Source organism: Aethalodelphis obliquidens, unplaced genomic scaffold, assembly GCF_003676395.1.
Source record: "Aethalodelphis obliquidens isolate GAN/ISIS:26980383/991018 unplaced genomic scaffold, ASM367639v1 scaffold12, whole genome shotgun sequence".
Taxonomy (NCBI): domain Eukaryota; kingdom Metazoa; phylum Chordata; class Mammalia; order Artiodactyla; family Delphinidae; genus Aethalodelphis; species Aethalodelphis obliquidens.
Genome location: NW_020837956.1, coordinates 35,115,526 through 35,134,628, shown reverse-complemented (window position 1 = coordinate 35,134,628; position 19,103 = coordinate 35,115,526). Strand labels below are relative to the sequence as shown.

The 19,103-nt window shown below is 47.8% G+C and overlaps 1 protein-coding gene and 1 long non-coding RNA gene across 4 annotated transcripts in view; one reads left to right on the top strand and one right to left on the bottom strand.

Annotated features, from left to right (window-relative positions):
* Positions 1-11,296, top strand: part of LPIN1 (lipin 1) — a 68,554-nt gene extending 57,258 nt beyond the window's left edge. For all 3 annotated transcript variants that reach the window (XM_027113797.1, XM_027113796.1, XM_027113795.1), the window contains 3 exons: positions 3,949-4,063; positions 5,516-5,619; positions 8,717-11,296. In XM_027113797.1, coding sequence (XP_026969598.1) covers positions 3,949-4,063; positions 5,516-5,619; positions 8,717-8,876 — 379 coding nt within the window. In that variant the 3' untranslated portion in view covers positions 8,877-11,296. The remainder of the gene's footprint in view (positions 1-3,948; positions 4,064-5,515; positions 5,620-8,716) is intronic.
* Positions 11,213-15,558, bottom strand: LOC113624049 (uncharacterized). The gene is made up of 2 exons (XR_003434183.1): positions 14,086-15,558; positions 11,213-12,389 (listed from the first exon to the last, which is right to left on the bottom strand). It is a non-coding gene; the product is annotated as an uncharacterized LOC113624049 (long non-coding RNA).
* Between the last annotated feature and the right edge of the window lie 3,545 nt (positions 15,559-19,103).

Below are 19,103 nucleotides of genomic sequence, written 5' to 3'. Positions count from 1 at the left end.
CTGGGTTGTATGGTAGTTCTATTTTTAGTTCTTTAAGGAACCTCCATACTGTTCTCCATAGTGGCTGTATCAATTTGCCTTCCCACCAGCAGTGCAGGAGGGTTCCCTTTTCTCCACACCCTCTCCAGCATTTATTGTTTGTAGATTTTTTGATGATGACCATCCTGACCGGTGTGAGGTGATACCTCATTGTAGTTTTGATTTGCATTTCTCTAATGATTAGTGATGTTGAGCATCCTTTCATGTGTTTGTTGGCAATCTGTATATCTTCTTTGGAGAAATGTTTGTTTAGGTCTTCTGCCCATTTCTGGATTGGGTTGTTTGTTTTTATGATATTGAGCTGCATGAGCCGCTTGTATATTTTGGAGATTAATCCTTTGTCAGTTGCTTTGTCTGCAAATATATTCTCCCATTCTGAGGGTTGTCTTTTTGTCTTGTTTGTGGTTTCCTTTGCTGTGCAAAAGCTTTTAAATTTCATTAGGTCCCATTTGTTTGTTTTTATTTCCATTTCTCCTCTAGGAGGTGGGTCAAAAAGGATCTTGCTGTGATTTATGTCATAGAGTGTTCTTTCTGCCTATGTTTTCCTCTAAAAGTTTGATAGTGTCTGGCCTTACATTTAGGTCTTTAATCCATTTTGAGCTTATTTTTGTGTATGGTGTTAGGGAGTGTTCTCATTTCATTCTTTTACATGTAGCTGTCCAGTTTTCCCAGAACCACTTATTGAAGAGGCTGTCTTTTCTCCATTGTATATTCTTGCCTCTTTTATCAAAGATAAGGTGGCCGTATGTGTGTGGGTCTATCTCTGGGCTTTCCATCCTGTTCCATTGATCTATATTTCTGTTTTTTGTGCCAGTACCATGCTGTCTTGATTACTGTAGCTTTGTAGTATAGTCTGAATTCCGGGAGCCTAATTCCTCCAGCTCCGTTTTTCTTTCTCAAGATTGCTTTGGCTCTTTGGGGTCTTTTGTGTTTCCATACACATTGTGAAATTTTTTGTTCCAGTTCTGTAAAAATGCCATTGGTGGTTTGATAGGGATTGCATTGCATCTGTAGATTGCTTTGGGTAGTATAGTCATTTTGTCAAGGTTGATTCTTCCAATCCAAGAACATGGTTTATCTCTCCATCTGTTTGTATCATCTTTCATTTCTTTCATCACTGTCTTCTAGTTTCCTGCATACAGGTCTTCTGTCTCCTTGGGTAGGTTTATTCCTAGGTATTTTATTCTTTTTGTTTCAGTGGTAAATGGGAGTGTTTCCTTAATTTCCCTTTCAGATTTTTCATCATTAGTGTCTAGGAATGCAAGAGATTTCTGTGCGTTAATTTTGTATCCTGAAACTTTACCAAATTCATTGATTAGCTCTCGTAGTTTCCTGGTAGCATCTTTAGAATTCTCTATGTATAGTATCATGTCATCTGCAAACAGTGACAGCTTTACTTCTTCTTTTCCGATTTGAATTCCTTTTATTTCTTTTTATTCTCTGATTGCTGTAGCTAAAACTTTCAAAACTTTGTTGAATAACCGTGGTGAGAGTGGGCATCCTTGTCTTGTTCCTGATTTTAGAGGAAATGGTTTCAGTTTTTCACCATTGAGAACGCTGTTGGCTGTGGGTTTGTCATATATGGCCTTTATTATGTTGAGGTAAGTTCCCTCTATGCCTACTTTCTGGAGAGTTTTTATCATAAATGGGTGTTGAACACCAGCCCATTTCTGATGACCCTCTCCCCTTCCCTTCATGCCCACATTCAGGACAGCCAAGCCAAACTAAGTCTGGCCTCCTAGTGGGGGGCAGGAAAGCAGCGGCCTCCCTGGAGCTGGGGGCCCAGGGCAGTGTTCTGAGCTGCTCTCAAAGCAGTGGATTGAAGTTTGAGACTTACAATCATACATTCACTCATGTGTCTCTGTATAAGAGTCCTGAGATGTAGACTGTAAGGCCCTTTCAGTGCTAAGGAGGGTTCTGGAGTCCATAGAAGTCCATGCAGAGCCAGGACCAGCCCCTGGGCCTCCTGACACTCCGTTTGGGGCTCATCAGCGTCAGCATCATCTAAATTACGTTTTGTTGAGGCGCCGAAGAATAGTTCAAAAAATACATGCAAGGCATCTGTCGATGATAGATAGATAGATAGATAGATATGCAGTATCTCTGTAATATACGCAAGCTGAAATGGACCCTTGAGATCATCCAGTAATCAGACAGTGAACAGCAGCCTGCCCACGACCGAGATAAAGCGAGAGGATGTGCTCTCACTCCACCCTCTGAGCCGTAATAGTGGCTGCTATCCCTGGTTGTGCGTTAGTCATTCCCTGCTCCTCTAAATAGTTAGCACGTGTATGTGTGATCCTAACCAGTATGCTGAATTGTGCACATTTGTGAACTTTATGGAAATGAATCATATGTTCTTCCGGAGCTCACTTCTACTGCTCAACGTGACGTTCCCAGGATTGTTGAGTCGCTGTAACTGGCTCGTCTTTGCTTCTGTGTAGGTCCCATCGTTAGACTCCACCACAGCCCGCTTATCTTTTCTGCTGTTGGTGGGTGCTTGAGCCACTTGTAGTTTTCTGCTCTCGGGCGCAGTGCTGCCTGTGTGTGTCCTCTGGGGGCACCTGTGCAGTGTGCTCCAGGGTACACCCCCAAGAGCAGGATTGCTGGGCCACAGCGCATGCACATGTGTGGTCTTCTTTGGCCATTGCAAACTGTCGTCCAGAGTAGTTGAACCAGTTCGTACACCAGAAGCCAACAGTGCGAAGTGTTCCTTCCATCGGCTTTACTTTCTTACCTACATGTTGTCAGCCGTTTACATTTTTGCTACTCTGGTGGGTAAGAAATGTCTCTTTCCACGCGTTTATTGGCCATGTGGGCTTCATCTTCTGTGATGTGCCTGTTCACGTCTGTCCCTTATTTTCCTTTTGATTTGTAACAGTGTTAGAGATTGTGCACACGTAGCCTTTGGTACGAGCGCTACAAATATCTTTCTCCAGTTTATGGCTTTTGATGGACATAAATCTGAGTTGCCTTTAGTCGAACAGATCATTTCCCCTGTAGTTTTGTTCTTTCTGTGTGTTGAGGAAGCCACCCCTGACTGTGGGCCTGAGGAAAGTCTCCTGTATTTTACCTAAAGGTGTCGCCTTTCACATTGAGGTCTGTAATTCACCAGGAATTGATTTTTGTATATGGAGTGCACTAGGGGTCCATTTTCTTTTTCTTTACACCTGTATGGATATTCAGTTGTCTCAGCACCATTTGCTGAAATGAGTGCCCTTCTCCTCTGCTTTGACTTGTCGTCGTGGTCATAAATTGAAGGCCCGGAAATGTGTGCCTCCGTTTCTGGCCTTCATTCGTCTCTATAGCGATTTGAGTCACATTCCATAAAAACATGCAGACAACAACCTGCTGAGAGTTTAATTGAAATGACAGTGAATCTGTAGACCAATGGAGAATTAATATCTCATTATAATATTGAATATTCCAATTCAATTGTATGGTATATTTCTTCATTTATTTAGGTCTTCGCTAATATATTGCAATAAAGTTTTTAACTCATTTAGAATTTTTGCACTGGCGTTCCCGAGTGAGATTGGCCCACACTTTCCCCATACTTTACTACCTCTTTTGGTTTAGTTTTTGAGGTCATGCTGGCCTCGTGAAGTGAGTCAGGAGAGGTTTTCTCTTCCTCTGTGCCCTGGAATTCTTTGTTCCTTGGATGACTGGTGGAAGTCTCTGTCGAAATCCCTTGTCTGGGATGTTTTCCTTGTGGGAAGACTTGAAAGTACGGATTCACTTTCTGTCCAGCGCTTCTCTGGGATGGCTTAACCGACTTGCGCATATTTAACTTCTGAAGATACAAAAGAAAACGCTCTTAGTATCCCAGCACCTTTGACGGTTAAAAGTAGTTTGTTGCTAATGAAGCTGACGCTCTCGTGCTGACCCGTTATTTATTTGTTTTAACAGAGAAGTGATCGAAAAGAAGCCAGAGAAGTTTAAAGTCCAGTGTTTGACAGACATCAAAAACTTGTTTTCTCCAAATACAGAACCCTTTTATGCTGCTTTTGGAAACCGACCAGCTGTAAGTAGTAGTCGGGTGTATACGAGTTCTTGAAATTACTGTCTGTTCAGATAGCCGTCATCTGAAAGGCCGGCCTAGACTCCCATGTGAAGCCAGATTCTCCTACTACTAGAAATAACTGCTAAGGAGCCGCTTGTCTACATCTAAAGGCAAGGAGATCGTCATTATTTCGTGGCCTCTAGTTTTCTTTGAAGGTGGGCTTGTGGGTTTCAGTTTGAAACTAGAAACTTTAAATTCCAAATTGCTTGCTAAATTAGTAAAACAAGAACATTATATAGGATTAGATCCTTTCTACCGGAATGGGACCACAGAGCACAAAGGTGAATTCAGTGTCTCAAGTTTTAAGAGTGTTACTTCCTATAGTAAAAGTAGTACTTTGAGATTTTGTGCATACTTCCCAAATTTGCTAGAAGGGTCAGCATTCTGGAGAAGGTAGTTGGGTACTTACTTCCCAGTCAGAAAATTCTCCTGCTTTTGAAACTCATGCCCAAGAAAATGGGTCACGGAGTAACCTTAAGGAATGTTAGAACTGCAGGGGATGTCGTAGGTGGTTTACTTTTTAACTCAGTTCTTGAATAGAGGGGTGAACTGAGGCCCAGAGAGGACAACTTACTTACTAGTTTCACATCCAGAGACATTCTTTCTCTACACTACTTGGAGGTAATATTCGAGTTTAATGAAAGTTTTATAACACAGGCAGACCTCGTTTCATTGCGCTTCGATTTGCTACACTCTGCAAATATTGCTTTTTTTTTTTTTTTTTTTACAAATTGAAAGTTTGTGGCATTGAGCAAGTCTGTCAGCACCATTCTTCCAACAGCATTTGCTCACTTCCTGTCTCTGTGTCACGTTTTGGTAATTCTTGCGATATTTCAAGCTTTTTCATGATTTTATACATTACGGTGATCTGGGGTCAGTGACCTTTGATGTGACTGCTAGGACTTGCTGAAGACTCAGATAAGGGTTAGCATTTTCAGCAATAAAGTGTTTCTTTAAACTTTTTTTTTTTTTTTTTTGTGGTACACGGGCCTCTCACCGTCGTGGCCTCTCCCGTTGCGGAGCACAGGCTCCGGATGCGCAGGCTCAGCGGCCATGGCTCACGGGCCCAGCCGCTCCACGGCACGTGGGATCCTCCCAGACCGGGGCACGAACCCGCGTCCCCTGCATCGGCAGGCAGACTCTCAACCACTGCGCCACCAGGGAAGCCCTGAAGTGTCTTTTGTATGCACTTTTTCTAGACATAAAGCTGTCGCACGCTTAGTAGAGTGCAGTGTAGTGTAAACATGACTCTTATATACACCGGCACACCAAAATGTTCGTGTGCTTGGCTTTGTTGTGGTGTCTGGAACCGAACCCGCAGTAACTCTGTGGTCTGCTGTGTTTGTATCAAATCTGAAATATTTGTGTTTACGATGAACTCTTTTCTTCTCATTAACACTTTACCAAATATAGGATGTGTACTCGTACAAGCAAGTGGGCGTGTCTCTGAACAGGATATTCACCGTCAATCCCAAAGGAGAGCTGGTGCAGGAACACGCGAAGACCAACGTCTCCTCGTGAGTATTGTGGCCCCTCGCTGTCATCGCTGTGTCATTGCCTGTTGTCGTCATCTTGACCTTGGAGTGGTGTTTCACAGTCAACAGTATTATACCTTTTTAATCCTTCGGTGCCTATATTTTAATCTTTAATTCCTACAAGGGAAACATACGTTAACGTGTCGGATTTTGTCCAGAACCTAACTTTTGGACAGCCTGCATTATTAAATCAGATCCCCACCAGGTCGAAAATTTAAACGAGTGGTTAGATGCTGCTGCAGAGTGGAATGGCATGAATTTGAAAACCACTGGCTTACATTTGCCGAATTCGTTTTGAAAGCCTAGAATGCGAATTAGAAATATAGCCAGATTAAAATATCATGAGAAGATATATTTACAGATGAAGAACCTATGTAGCCCTTCACATTACTGACCTGTAATAACATTCTCACCAGAAACATGGCTATGTGACGGTAAGAATTCTCGTAGTTGTGGCCGAAGCGCATTCTCCCCAAGGCCGTGGGCTGAACTGGGTTACTGTTTGCAGTGACGCCTCCTGGCTGGCCGGGAATCTCCCTTGACTGGGATATGTCTCTCTTTGGGTTCCTGACTTCTTAGAGTGGAGAGCGTTTCCTCAGCTTTGCCCACTGGGTGATGTCGGGCAGACAGGTGTCATCCTGCCTTGTCCGTTTCAGAGGCCGTACCCCTGTTGGCCTGATCCCTGCAGACCTGGAAAACAGCTTCTGGCCTGAGCGACCCCAGGGAGCCTGCTGGGGCCCTCCTTATGTGGAGGAGTTGGACCGGGGGAGTTCGGGTCTAGCGGCTTCCCAGGGATTGGTTTTTTTGTTTGATAGAGATCTACGTTCCCCTAGGGCAGATTTTCACTTTCAAGATGATCCTTTTACCCGTTGGGAGCCTAATCCAGGGTAAAGAGGATAGTTCCAGGCTAGAGGGCGCCCTGGGGTCTGCCTCCCTCCCCCATAGCCAGGCCAGGGCCTAAGTAAGCAGTTCCCAGGGTATGTGGGGCGAGAGGGGAGTGGGGGAGCCAGGACCCGCCTCCATCCTTCACAAGGGGAGGCCGTGCAGGTGCTGCCTGATGGGCAGAACGACAGCAGGGACTCTTTCTTCCACACCCCTTTCCTTACGGTTTCTCCCTCTCCTGAGTTCTGAGCGGCTGCCCTGATAACGTCTCAGCTCCCTCTTCTCCGTCGTTCCCCACGTGAAAGTCTCTCCTCGATCTCGAGGGGAGAGCGGATTTCCATTTAGGGTTGAAAGAACTGTCAGCTGAAGGCACACTGCCCTGAAGTGGCAAAGGTTTCTGCCCAGGCAGCAGCCCAGTGGCATGTCTTGTCCTAAGAGGTGTTGAAAGGGGGATGCCAGCATCTCCGAAGGTCTGCCCAGGAGGCCTCTGAGGTTATCCCGTTCGCTGAGACGCTGGGGTAAAAATGCACGCTTTGCCCACGCCTTGGGGGAGGAAACTTTATTTATCGCCAAGGAAAGGTGTCTTCTTGCACCTAGACTGGGAGATGTGATTCTCCCTGTGGGAGAGAGACTCTCCTTCCCCAGTTTAAGCACACACTTTTCTCTGGTGGTACCAAACTCGGTACCACCATTTCAGAGCCAAGTGGGTGCTTGCCCCTTGGAAGCTGGGACATTGTCTCGGAGAAGTCAGGGGCCCATGCCGATGGGGGGCTTCAGTGCTTTCCTTCTTGGCATTGATGGCCAGCAGTGTGTGAGCTCTGCCTGCTCTGAAGGAGCCCCGTGCGTGGAGGGTTGGTCCGAGAGGCACAGACGGAGCTGATGATGAGCCGTGAACTGCCCCCTGCAGGGAGGGGCCACCTTCCAGAGCCACAAAACTCCAACAGACAGGTCTCCAAGCCAGAGGGTATTTTAAAATTTTGTTTTAATCCCTAGGAAAGACGATTCTTGCTTATTAAGAGAGATTTTCCCCATTTTGTGCAAGCACAGTGTTTCTCATAAGTCTTTGGAGGTCCTTTATTAAATACACACACACACTCATCCTTATTTAAAAGTTATTTTATGCCTCAGAACATGCTAATTCCTTGAGTTTGGATTTCAAAAGCCTTTTTGGTTCTTAGCAAATTAGAGCTGGAGAGGGACCGGCGGCTGTCAGGGAGGACTCCGAGGATATGCAGGGAGGCCTGGGCTTGTCACAGTTTCTGGTTGGAGGTGCCTGGAGGTCTGAGAATGCATATTCAGTAGAGCAGCTTTCTTTTGGTAGTTCTAGGCCACAGAAACTAATACGCAACATCTTCTTGGGAATACACAGAAAAGAGAGTGAGAGAGTCTTGCAGGGAGCGTTGAGAAACACTGATCAGGTCCAAGTCCATATTCATAAGGACCTGAGGCCCAGAGAGGGCAAGACACCTGCCCAGGGTTCCACAGCAGTAAGGCGGGAGTCTTGACCCAGGTCTCTTGACCCTCATGCCAACTATGGCTTTTTTCCTGAGGCTGACAGTTAGCCAGGGCGAATTATTTTGTAGTGTTCATGGTTTATTGTTGAATAAATTTATGGAACATCGGCTCACATTATTTTCCCGTGGCATACGTTATCTGGTTTAATTCTCACGTGAGCACTGTGCACAGTTTTCATTTTCTCCCTTTACGGCTGAGGGAATCGTGGCTTAGAGAGATGAAGCCACTTGTCAGAGGTGGCACAGCCCATAAATGGCAGAGCTGAAGGTCAGATTGGAGTCTCCTAACCCCGGGGCCCAGTGCCCTTTCGTTGCACAGTGAGGCAGCCTCTGGGTGACGCTCCGAGGATGTGACTTCTCTGTGATTCTTGTCTCCACTGCCCCCAAGGCGGGCGGCTGTACGTCTGTCATGCTGTCTTGCTTCTGCTCCTTTGAGTGAAGTCAGGTCACACCCGCCTTGCCCACAAGGCCATCTCCAACTCCCCTCCTTGGCAGACTCTCTGATTTCCCGTTAATTAGTGAGGGATTATTCTAGAACAGCCTCCCTCGTGTTAAGCACATGGTCCGTTCTTGGGGGTCCTGGATCCCTCCTGACTCCCGGGCACCGCTCGGGGGACACGTGCTGGTGTCCCGCGTGGCCGAGTGTCCCTCCCAGGCGGTGACGTTGTCCATCTTCCTCCCAGGTATGTGAGACTCTGCGAGGTGGTCGACCACGTTTTCCCCTTGCTGAAAAGGAGCCATTCTTCAGACTTTCCCTGTTCAGATACATTCAGTAACTTCACCTTTTGGAGAGAACCACCGCCACCCTTTGAAAACCAGGACGTTCATTCTGCATCAGCATAGTACGTTCCGGGCCACTTCCTGGCATCCTGTGGAGATCAGGCGCCCCCATTAAAGGATAGGTTTGGGAACCTGCAGTCATTTGCTTAAGAGCAGAGGAGCATTTCTCTCCCGGTGCCCCTGGCCGGGGTTGACATTTCTAAGCGATGTGTACGTCCTAGACGGGGCGTCGGGTGCGTCCCTGGTGGGGAGGCCATGCCCGGTTGAGGCTTCGAGCCTGTGGCAGCGCTGCCCTCCCCAGCCTGCTGCAGGTGGGAGCGGTTAGTGTGCAAGATGGGCTGTGAAGCGGGGTCCCTGTGATGATGGGATCCAAGGAGGGGCACCAGGTGTGCACGACTTCTGGGAGAGCGGGGGACACATTTGTGCCACGTGGAGGGCTGTGCAGGGTCCCGTGACCTGAATCTGAGGTCTCGGAAGGGACTCCAAACCCCACCGTTCTGGGCCTTGACCTTGCGGATGTCCCTGTGTGGTGTTTGCCGACTGGTCTGATGGTTTTAATTCCTCTGGTTAAAGCTAACCTATGTAACTGGCATATTTTCCCCTACCTTTGTGGCACAAGGCTGGAATATTTATGCCTTAACGCACCCGTGGCAGATGTTTTATTTAGAATGTGCTTTTTCCAGCTTCCTGTACCTCTGCGATGCCTTAAGTTCAGATTATAGGAAATATTATTAGGGCAGTATTTCGAATCAGTTCGACACTCTGCCAGCAACCTGTCTGGCAACGCGCTGCTGAAAACGTGGGCTCGCGCAGAGCTTATGCCGAGCGGTGACGGTGTCAGTTTCTTTTGGGAGCTCTCAACAGAAACTGGTTGGTTTTAAGAAAATAGTTTGAAGAAGTTAAATTATATTCTTTGTAGATAGTATTATTTATTACCTTACTCTGATTGGGTTACTGCTATAAGCATTTTAGCCATGTTCTTTCTATTATAACTGTCAGTAATACATTAAAAAGATATACGTGTTAGACCATCCAAAGAGCCTTATTCTGTAATTCTCACAGCACTGACCTTCTTTTGGAATTTATGAGTCATACTTTTTATTTCCCTTAGCTTTTCCCACTCAGATTTAAGGGCAAGTGGATAAGTAGTCATTTGAGTGACATTCGTCAAGCCGGTAGAAGATGATTCTTTTACTTGTTTGTTAAATTGGCCCGTGGAGAAGAGAATAATTTGAAAAGTGAAAGAATTATTTTGGTAAAAGATTTCGCTTTTCGAGCTCTTATTTTGTTAAAGAGCGTTTTACTCCGGTGGTTGAGATGCTCTCCTATTTAAATCGCATGGTTAGAGTCCTGGAGGCACACAGTGAAACAGTTGAATGCAGTTTTACTCTTTCTGTGAAAGAAAACCCAGAGGCGTTGCCTCCCCTGTCGCCGGTGGGCTCTGCTGGCAGCGGACGCCTTTCCCGAGCGGTTCGCGTGGCCACCCAGAGAAACGCAAACACCCGTGCGTAGCTGGTCGCAGATTCGCGGAGCAGCACACGCCACATGTGCAGATGCCCTTTTGGAGGCATTAAAAATGATTTAAAATAGTCCTGCCTTAACCTGGGCTAGCCATTAGTGACCTTCAGAGGCTACCTTCATTCTTTCTGTCACGAGGGTATTTTGCGGTGAACTTTAACTGCTGTGAACTAAGTAGAAGACGACCAGCTGTAGTCCTCTCGCAAGAGCATGCAACTTTGGAACCCCCAATTTTGATGCACCCTAAGCTTCCACGCCACTGCCCTCTGAAACAGAGCACGCCTTCCAGAAAGTCGCACTCGTGTCTGTGTCAGGTTCAGAGTGTGACCCCTGGAGAGGCAGTGACATTCACACCTGCCTCGTGGCTTCGGAAAGCGGGATTTGTGCCCGGGCCGTGCTCACGCATGTGCGAGCTTGTTTATCTGTGTTCACACAACCGTAACTCAGTGACCCCAAAGCCACGTGCTAGGATGCTGTGTTTGGGCCACGCATTTCAGAGTTGCCCGATGGAAACGAATCCCTCCGTCGTGACAAGTCATCAAACATTCATCACACCTGATGAAGAAAAGTATATGTCCCTGGTACATTGGAGAAAATGATGACACCTTCAAAGAGGAGTCCCTTTTCCATTTTAGGTTTGGATTGCCACTTTAAATATATTTTATTTACAATGCTTGATCTGTATTTGTGTATGCTGGTACGATGATAAAAATCACTGTAATACTTCATTGCATTTTGCTGGATGCAAAGCTAGGATGTATTGTAACAAATGAGACGAATGACAGACTTCCCTGAAAATCAGGCGTGTGAATTTTAAATAGTTTTTGGTAAGTTATTAAGATGCTGATTTCCTACTGTGTGATATCAAGCATGTTATTTTCTACTCAGTAAACAAAAAAAACGAAACCCTTAATGCTGTGAACTGTTCATTCAATATTTGGAATAAAAGAGCCCGTCTCTTCTGATGCCTTCGGTGAAATACCGACCCTCTGTGTGCACTCGCCGCGGGGTGGGGGGAAGGAGGGGTGAAGACAGAGAGGAGAGGAGAGGGCTGCCCCCCTGGGCTTGTCCCACCTTGATGGGAGTGACTCTGGAGCAGGGAGGGTTCCGTTAAACGCTGTACCTGAGGCGCCTCCCAGGACCTGGCCTGTAATCGGTGTTTAACACGTGGCTCTTACACGGGTGGGCTCCGTTCCCTGTTCTTGAATGGGATGTCAGTCAGGTGGCAGCCACAAGAGAAAACACAGGAGAGGCTCAGGAAAACCAAGCTTATTATACTAGCGGCTTCTCAGAATGGGAGGCAGCTCGCCAGCAGGGCCACGTGGGGAAGCACCAGGGTGGTCAGGAGGCAAAAGACAAGTGATGGGGGGGGGCGGGGCTGAGGCCACGGCCTTTGCTGGGATTTCTGCAGGAAAGGCAGGGCAAGGTGAACAGCTTAGGACTGCCTAGTGCAAATCATTTCAGTGGCCTCTGAGCTATAGGGGTGGCCCTTGGTTGCCTGATTAAGGCAGAGGACTAGTGCCTCCTGGGGGGGTGCACAGGCCAGACAGGAGGCCTGGCTCTGGATCAGCTAGTTTGCACATCCCAGGCGTGCTTCAGCTGGGCCCTTTGCTATCCCTAAAACATGGCCAGCCCGTCTTTCCCAGCCAGCAAGTTTTTTAAGATCCCAGAACACTATAATATACGTAAAATAAAAGACACGATACAGGTTCCCTTGCGTCATGTCCACTGTCCTCATTTTTTGGATACTTTCTGTGGTATACCCGATTTGTCTCTCATTTTGAACAAATCAGTCAAAACCCTTGGCGAGTTTACCCAGATCACCTGAACGCCGTCGTAACTCCTATCGATGTTGTGCATCGTCGACACGACAGGATGCCTGAGGCATCCTGTTATTTACCTGTGTGCGTCAGCCTGAGTGTTTCGGGAATAAGTGTAAGAATATTGGTCCCTCTTTGAAATGCTTCAAAGATGTCTCTGGTACTCTGGTACAGGGTGCCGGGCTGAGCTCCTCCTGAAGCCCAGATCCAAACAGTTCATCTCTTCACGCCTCTGTATCTTAAAAACAAAACAAACTCTCATTTAGCTGAACATCACAGATTTATTCCAACCCTGATTTCAAGTTGTAGGTGCTTTTATCTGGAAAGCAAAAATCAGTATAAACTGCATCTTGGGCCCGGCGATCCCCACCTGCTCTCCCATCGCCACTTTGTCTCCGAGGAGCCAGTAGGCTCTGCTGTTTCCATTCGGTTGTGCAAGCAGCCCTCACACATGCGCCGGGGAAACCAGTTCGGTAGCTTGCATTTCCCCAATGTCTCAGCTGTAATCACCTGAATATTCAAAATACTTCCTATCCTTGTTTTCAAACCCTGATACACCCCACCAGGTTTGCCAGTGCCGTCATGGGACCTCAAGGAACATTGCCGATGGGTCAGTGACCGCCGGCTTTGGACCTCAGAGTGACCTTTCCTATAAAAGGTAACACAGGCAGCCCTGGTACACACCTGGGACAGGAGAACAGGAGTGGAGGAAAGTTACACAAGCCCCATTTAAAAAAATGAAACTCTGGAATCTGACTTCCTTGTTCCAGCAGGAGTGTTGTCCTAACCAGCTGTTCCAGGGAGCTTTGTGACATCACCCATCATTTCCTACTTATCTGCCTCCCCTTGAAAGTGTCTGTACAAAGCACTGTGCCCTGCTTCTACGGGTCTGCAGTGGTGAAGGGTGGCGGGGTATCCCGTCTCTGTGCTAGGCAAAGATAAGGTGGTTAAAAGCGCCACTAGAGGGCTTCCCTGGTGGTGCAGTGGTTAAGAATCTGCCTGCCAGTGCAGGGGACGTGGGTTCGAGACCTGGTCCGGGAAGATCCCACATGCCGTGGAGCAACTAAGCCCGTGCACCACAACTACTGAGCCTGCGCTCTAGAGCCCGCGAGCCACAGCTACTGAGCCCACGTGCCACAACTGCTGAAGCCCGTGCTCCTAGAGCCTGTGCTCTGCAACAAGAGAAGCCACCGCAATGAGAAGCCCGGGCACTGCCCCGCTCGCCGCAACTAGGGAAAGCCCGCGCGCAGCAACGAAGACCCAACGCAGCCAAAGATAAAATAAATAAAATAATTAAAAAAAAAAAAACCAACCCAACCAAAAAAAAAATGCCACTAGAGTCTCCTTCCTGTTTCTGACCCCTTTTTCAACTCCTGCTGCAGTGGAAGGTGGAGGTGGGTGTCACCACCACCGCGATAGGTCTTGGTGTCTGCAGAAAACTAGAATTTGAGCAGACAGAAGCTGGCCCTGGAAGTCATTGGCCCCCAGATGGCCACCGGGGGGCGCAATCTGTTTTGGTTGGCAGTTCAACCTTTAAACACATTGTCCTGGCTTGACAAAGGCCCCTCCCTGTAGTGCTTGCCTTGGAGGCCAGCCAGGTGTGTTGTGAGCTTATGGGGAGAGAAAGGAGGGACTATTCTGGTACCAAAGTGCCTTCAGTTGGCATGGCCCCAGGTCAAACGTCATTAACCAGCCTCGAGGACGGAGCAGTTTGTGGCAGCTCGTCATTCAGGTCTAAGACCCATTTAGATTCGTGGTTCTCAAAAGTATATGGTCTCAGGGCCTGTAGCGGCAGCATCAGAGCTTGCTAGAAATGCACGTTCCTGGGCTCTTCCCTGGGCCTCCTGAATCAAACCCTGGGCATGGGGCCCACAGTCTGTGCTAATAAATCCTCCCCAGGATTCTGATGCACGCTCAAGTTCCAGAGGACACACCTGAGGCCGGATCCTGTTCCCAGGAAGCCGCTTCTGTATTATAGCCGCTGACATCTAACTTTGGCCTGGTCAGGGCCACAGAAAGCTGCTGAAGGTTGGGGGCCCCTGGAAACCCAATACAGCGCCTCGACCGAGTCCAAGGTGTCCCGAGCCTTTGAGGCTCAGCTGCCAGCCGGAACCACCTTCCTGGGCATCTCGGGCCGCTGGTCCCGGCTGGGAGGAGATGGGAGTGCGTGTGAACCCGCAGACCTGGGCTCGGCCCGGATTTCTGACGGCTCCCTTCCTCCCCCAGATTGCTGGAGCCTTGAGCTGCTGTCCTGATGCCAGCGATCCTTTCACTGGTGCAGGAAGTCCATTCAGCCTTGCATTGCTTTTAATGAGTTTTGCAAGCAAGTAGCCTCTTCCGGTGACTCATTCTGCCTTTTGTGAACCGGAGATGGTGGTTTTAGGTTTCACTTTGGAAAGTAACCACGACTTCTCTGCTGCTGGAATCCGAACAAGTTACATTCATTTTGCAACAAAGAAATGTAAGTGTAGGAGCGCCAGTCATATTTCTGCTCTGATTGTAAAAACATCCTTTTCCGAGATGCACGACAGAGCCAAGCTAGGAAGAAATGGTTTATATTTTCAAGGAACACATTCATTTGGGAACTTTATATTTTTCCTTCCAGAGTGGCCTGATAGTTTCGCTTTTATTCTTTTGTCTTTTTGATTCATATTTCGGGGATATTCTAAAAATAAACAGTGCCTGTTGACTGAGTGAAGCCGTTAACCTCGGTTTTATTGAGGGAGATCTAGTTCTGGACAAAAGTTCGTGTTCTTGTCTTCATGCAGCACACAAAGGATGATAATGGAAATAATTTCTTACGCAGTAAAATTGTTTTCATCTGGACCTTCCGCAGAAATAAGTTTACGGTACCCGAATAGGCGAACCTCTTAGGACTGGAGAGCGTGTGTTAAGTGGACAAATGCTACGTAGCATCTTTTCTCCAATTCAAATAATACAGGGATCTTCAAAATGTTGCGGTGTTGAACTAAATCATTTTTATATAGTTGTATTTAAGTACGCATAAACAGAAAGCAAGAGCCCTTATACAATAATAAAAACAAAATGCCTTCAAAATTAAGAGCAGATAAAACTAAAGCACCAATGAAATTCAAATTAACCTGAATGTTATGTGGCAGAAAATGGTGTATTAAGGCTGGCGAGATGGTGCTGGGTTTGGGTTTATAATAGACGTATCCGTGTTTTATGTTTCATTTGTCAGCCTGATCCTTTTGATTTTTTGAGCATGGTGGGTCATCGTTTAAATCATTATTAACACTGACTTCTGCAAAACACAGTAATGAAGAAGTTCTTATTTCCCATTTCCAGCAACACTGACGGCTAATGAGCGGTTGCAGATTCTTCCAACAGGATGGAGGTCCCCTCAGTAAATTGTCTGATGGGATAAGCGTGGCACTGATTTGGAAATGGGGACTTTGGTATTTAGCCAGGGCTCGCACTACCATTCCATCGTCCTAATCTTCTCTGTTTGAAGTGCCCTAAAACTATCGTTTGGACATCGTGCGACATCATTCGGTACTTAACGCATCAGCACACTTGGAGGCTGGGTCTGGGGTGCCCATCGCCCTTCTCTCCTCCAGGATTCTGGTTGATGGAGCACAAGTGAAGAAAATGGGCACTCACGGGTCAGCTTTTTTCCCCAAAATGACAGAAGTTATGGAAGTTGCCTGAAGTTTCATTGGAGCGTTTAAATATCTCTTTTCACCCCCAACACTAGAAAATTCCTCCCGTCTTTGGCTCCGTGGAGAAGGGAGCGTGCCTGCCGCTTTTGGGCCCAGCTGGCCTGCACCCGCATCGTGCAGCAGAAGCCCAGCGCCCCCACCCGCCAGAGGGAACAGCGAGGATGAGGCCTGCTTGGCAGCCCCTCACACAGGGCGGGGACCGTCCCTCCAACGATGTGGAGGGTCTGATGGGCTAAATGCACATCTGCGTGCATTAAGGGAGGCAGGTGGGCAATTCTGTTTCCAGGGAACCAAAGCGATTTTGAAACTTCTAAAGGGTGGTTTTGCTTGCTTTGGGAGAAAGTTGGCGAGTGGTCAGGTCAGAACCTTTGCGTGAATTTGGGGGGCCCTGGGATGGCTTTCCCAGGGACTGGGGAACCAGGCCTGGCACCTCTCCCGCCCATGAATGACGATGGACTTGACTTGGGCCTCAGAGAAGGCCTGGCTTTTTCTTTCCGCAGAACGGCAGTACCTGGCAACGAGCATCCTTTTACAACAGTGTAAAATCATCAGCTAAAGTACAGAAATTGAAATTCAGATACAAGAAATAATTTAGGGCTGTCGATGTACAATGTATGAAAACGAGAGCTTATGAAAAGGGCAGACATTACAACTGAGCGTGTCCTGCATGTCTGTGGGAGGGTCTCACCCATGCCTGTGGATAAAATATGGCTTTTCTGAGGCCGTTTGTTTGCGGTATAGTTGATATGCCTGTTCATATTGATAAAAGAAATGTTCACATGTTGAGTTCCGGGGAAGTCATTCTGGCTTATACATGAGCTAACTCGAATTTTATGCTAATTAGAACAGCTTTCTTTGTGACCTACCAAGCATACATTGTACATCTGCTTTAATTATTAACGAAAAGGGCGCAGTGACCAGAGCTAAAGAATGTCCATTTAAAAAATAAAGATTAAACGCCTCCGTTCCTGGGACACCAATGCTGGGACTCCTTTGACGATAGGACTCCCTTCCCAGGTGCCGAGGCCATACTGACTCGCTGTGCACATGCTGGTCTGTTTTTTTTTTTTTTTTAAGGTTGAAGAAATATATCCCTGACTTATTCCACGTCCTTTGTTCTGATAAGATATAAGACTGTGCTGAAAACCTTGCTTCTCTGGAGCACTTTCTCAGAGTCATCTGGGAAGGTGGCTTCTGGGCTATAGGTCCTCAGTGTGGCTCAAATAAAACGCTTTTTTATTCTTATTAGAGATCGCTGATTGATTATTTTCTTTGACAATATGTTCATTGAAACAAGTCCTCTAAGGACATCTCTCAACTGGCATGCCGATAGGCCGCATTTACAGTAGTGCCCCTCTGAGCATCTCTTTCCAGTGTACGGAGTGCTTGCACATTCCTGAGCTCACTGGCTTGGTCCCTGCCCCCCCCCCCCGCCCCCCCCCCCCCCCCCCCCGCCCCCTTCCCCAGGCGCGCCTCAAGCATCTCTCAAGGCCTGGTGTAAGCCTCACCTTCCTATGGTCTCCATGAAGCTCTCTGGACGGCTGCCGCATGCCAGTCATTTAGTTCATCCTGACTTGCTGAGCAAGACGGAGCCGGGCCAGGAGCAGGGAAGTCTCCCTTTCCCTGTGTCATCCCACTTCAACTCTGAGCCCCGTAGAAGGACAAGCTCTTATATTTCTTTTCCAAAGCAGTGATTGCAGGGCCTGGCGCCCCATTTATGTCCAGAAAGGTTGATTTGTAACCCTAGTCGGTCTTGCAGTCTTTCCTCACGGGCACCAGCATCCTTCCTGGGCATGAGTTTCCTCATCTGTGAAGTGGGAGAGCATCGTTATCCCTGCTGGCTCCACACGGTTGCCATGAAGCAAATAATGGCACAAAATTACGGGCATGTCCGTGCTTTGGACATGGCACTATCCTAAGCTTTATCGTCATTGCTGTTTCAGATCACTTTTTACATTCGCTCTGTTTTACTGAGGAGAAAATTGACGTTCAGAGAGACTGTGATTGGTCGAAGGTCCTCTGATAAGTAAAAGGCAGAGCAGGAACTGGAGTCTCCAAATCTAGCATGATCTCAAGTGTTAACAGGCCCTGTCCCACTGCACCCACTGAAAGTGGCAGACGTATGGGTGGCCACTGGGGCGATGGAGGTGAAGTGAGCTAAGATCAGAGCAGCCCCACGGTGTGCCCAGAACTCTACACACAAGAGAGGCACCAACACGTGTCCTGGCTGAGCTGATGGAGACAAGAGGACACAGAGCAGGGATTAGGCCGTGAGAAAGACCTGAAGCATCTTCCACAGATTACTCAGGGTTGAATCATTGTGTGTGCCGCAGTGCCTTTTCGAACTAACACATTTTGAAAAAGGGGGTAAGCGCTTCCTGTTTCGACCAGAAACGAATGCAAACCAGGCCCTGTTCCTCTCACCAAGCAGAGCTTGACCTTTCGATTCAGAAGTATCTGCAAAGACCCAGTTCTGCTTGGGTGGGCGAATGGAGCACGTGTCACTGAAACTCCTGCCAAAGACACCGACTCTGGGCTGCACTGGAGGACTCGCCAGGCGCCGTGAAACCTACCGATTGGACGCACCAGAGTGTGAACCGAGGAAGTAGCGTCTGGGGCGCGGGAGTGAGTGAATGGTACCCGTCTTCGGCCTTCTGCTCTTTGTTTGCTACAGATGTGTTACGGCAGCCTAGGAGCACAAAGGAATGACCCTCATGTTCAGTTGCTGAATTCCTGCTGTATAATATCCTGGTGGAAATGTTAATTGGTTTTGGACTTCCTGTGAAAATGGGGTAGGGCATTTGGAGACCTGAGCTTTAGGAGGTAGAGCAGAGGTGGTTAGCTGTCCTCTGAAGAGTCCTGCTGTCCTGGAGAGTCGTTGCTGAAAAACAGCTTCCTCCCAGGGACTAAGTTCCCCAGCCCCCAGCCCCCAGCCTCACATCTAGGTGGGGCTGTGTCACGCCCATCTTGGCAATGGAATTATAAGCAGCAGTGATCTGACCACCTCTGGGCCAAAGCGGTTGAAAACCAGGTGTGCCTTTTTCACATTCCCTGTCTCTCTGCATCACTGGAAGCGAAGGTCTCCAGGGCAGAGCCACAGGATGGAAGGAACCTGGATCCCCGACTCACTCTGTAGTGGGCCGCCTACCAAATACGCAGATGAACGTTGCAGAGGGAGAAATAAGTTTCCATGGTGATAACCTCTGAGATTCAGAGGTTTATTTGCGACAGCAGCTGGTGCTACCTAACTGATCCACAGAACGAGAGAA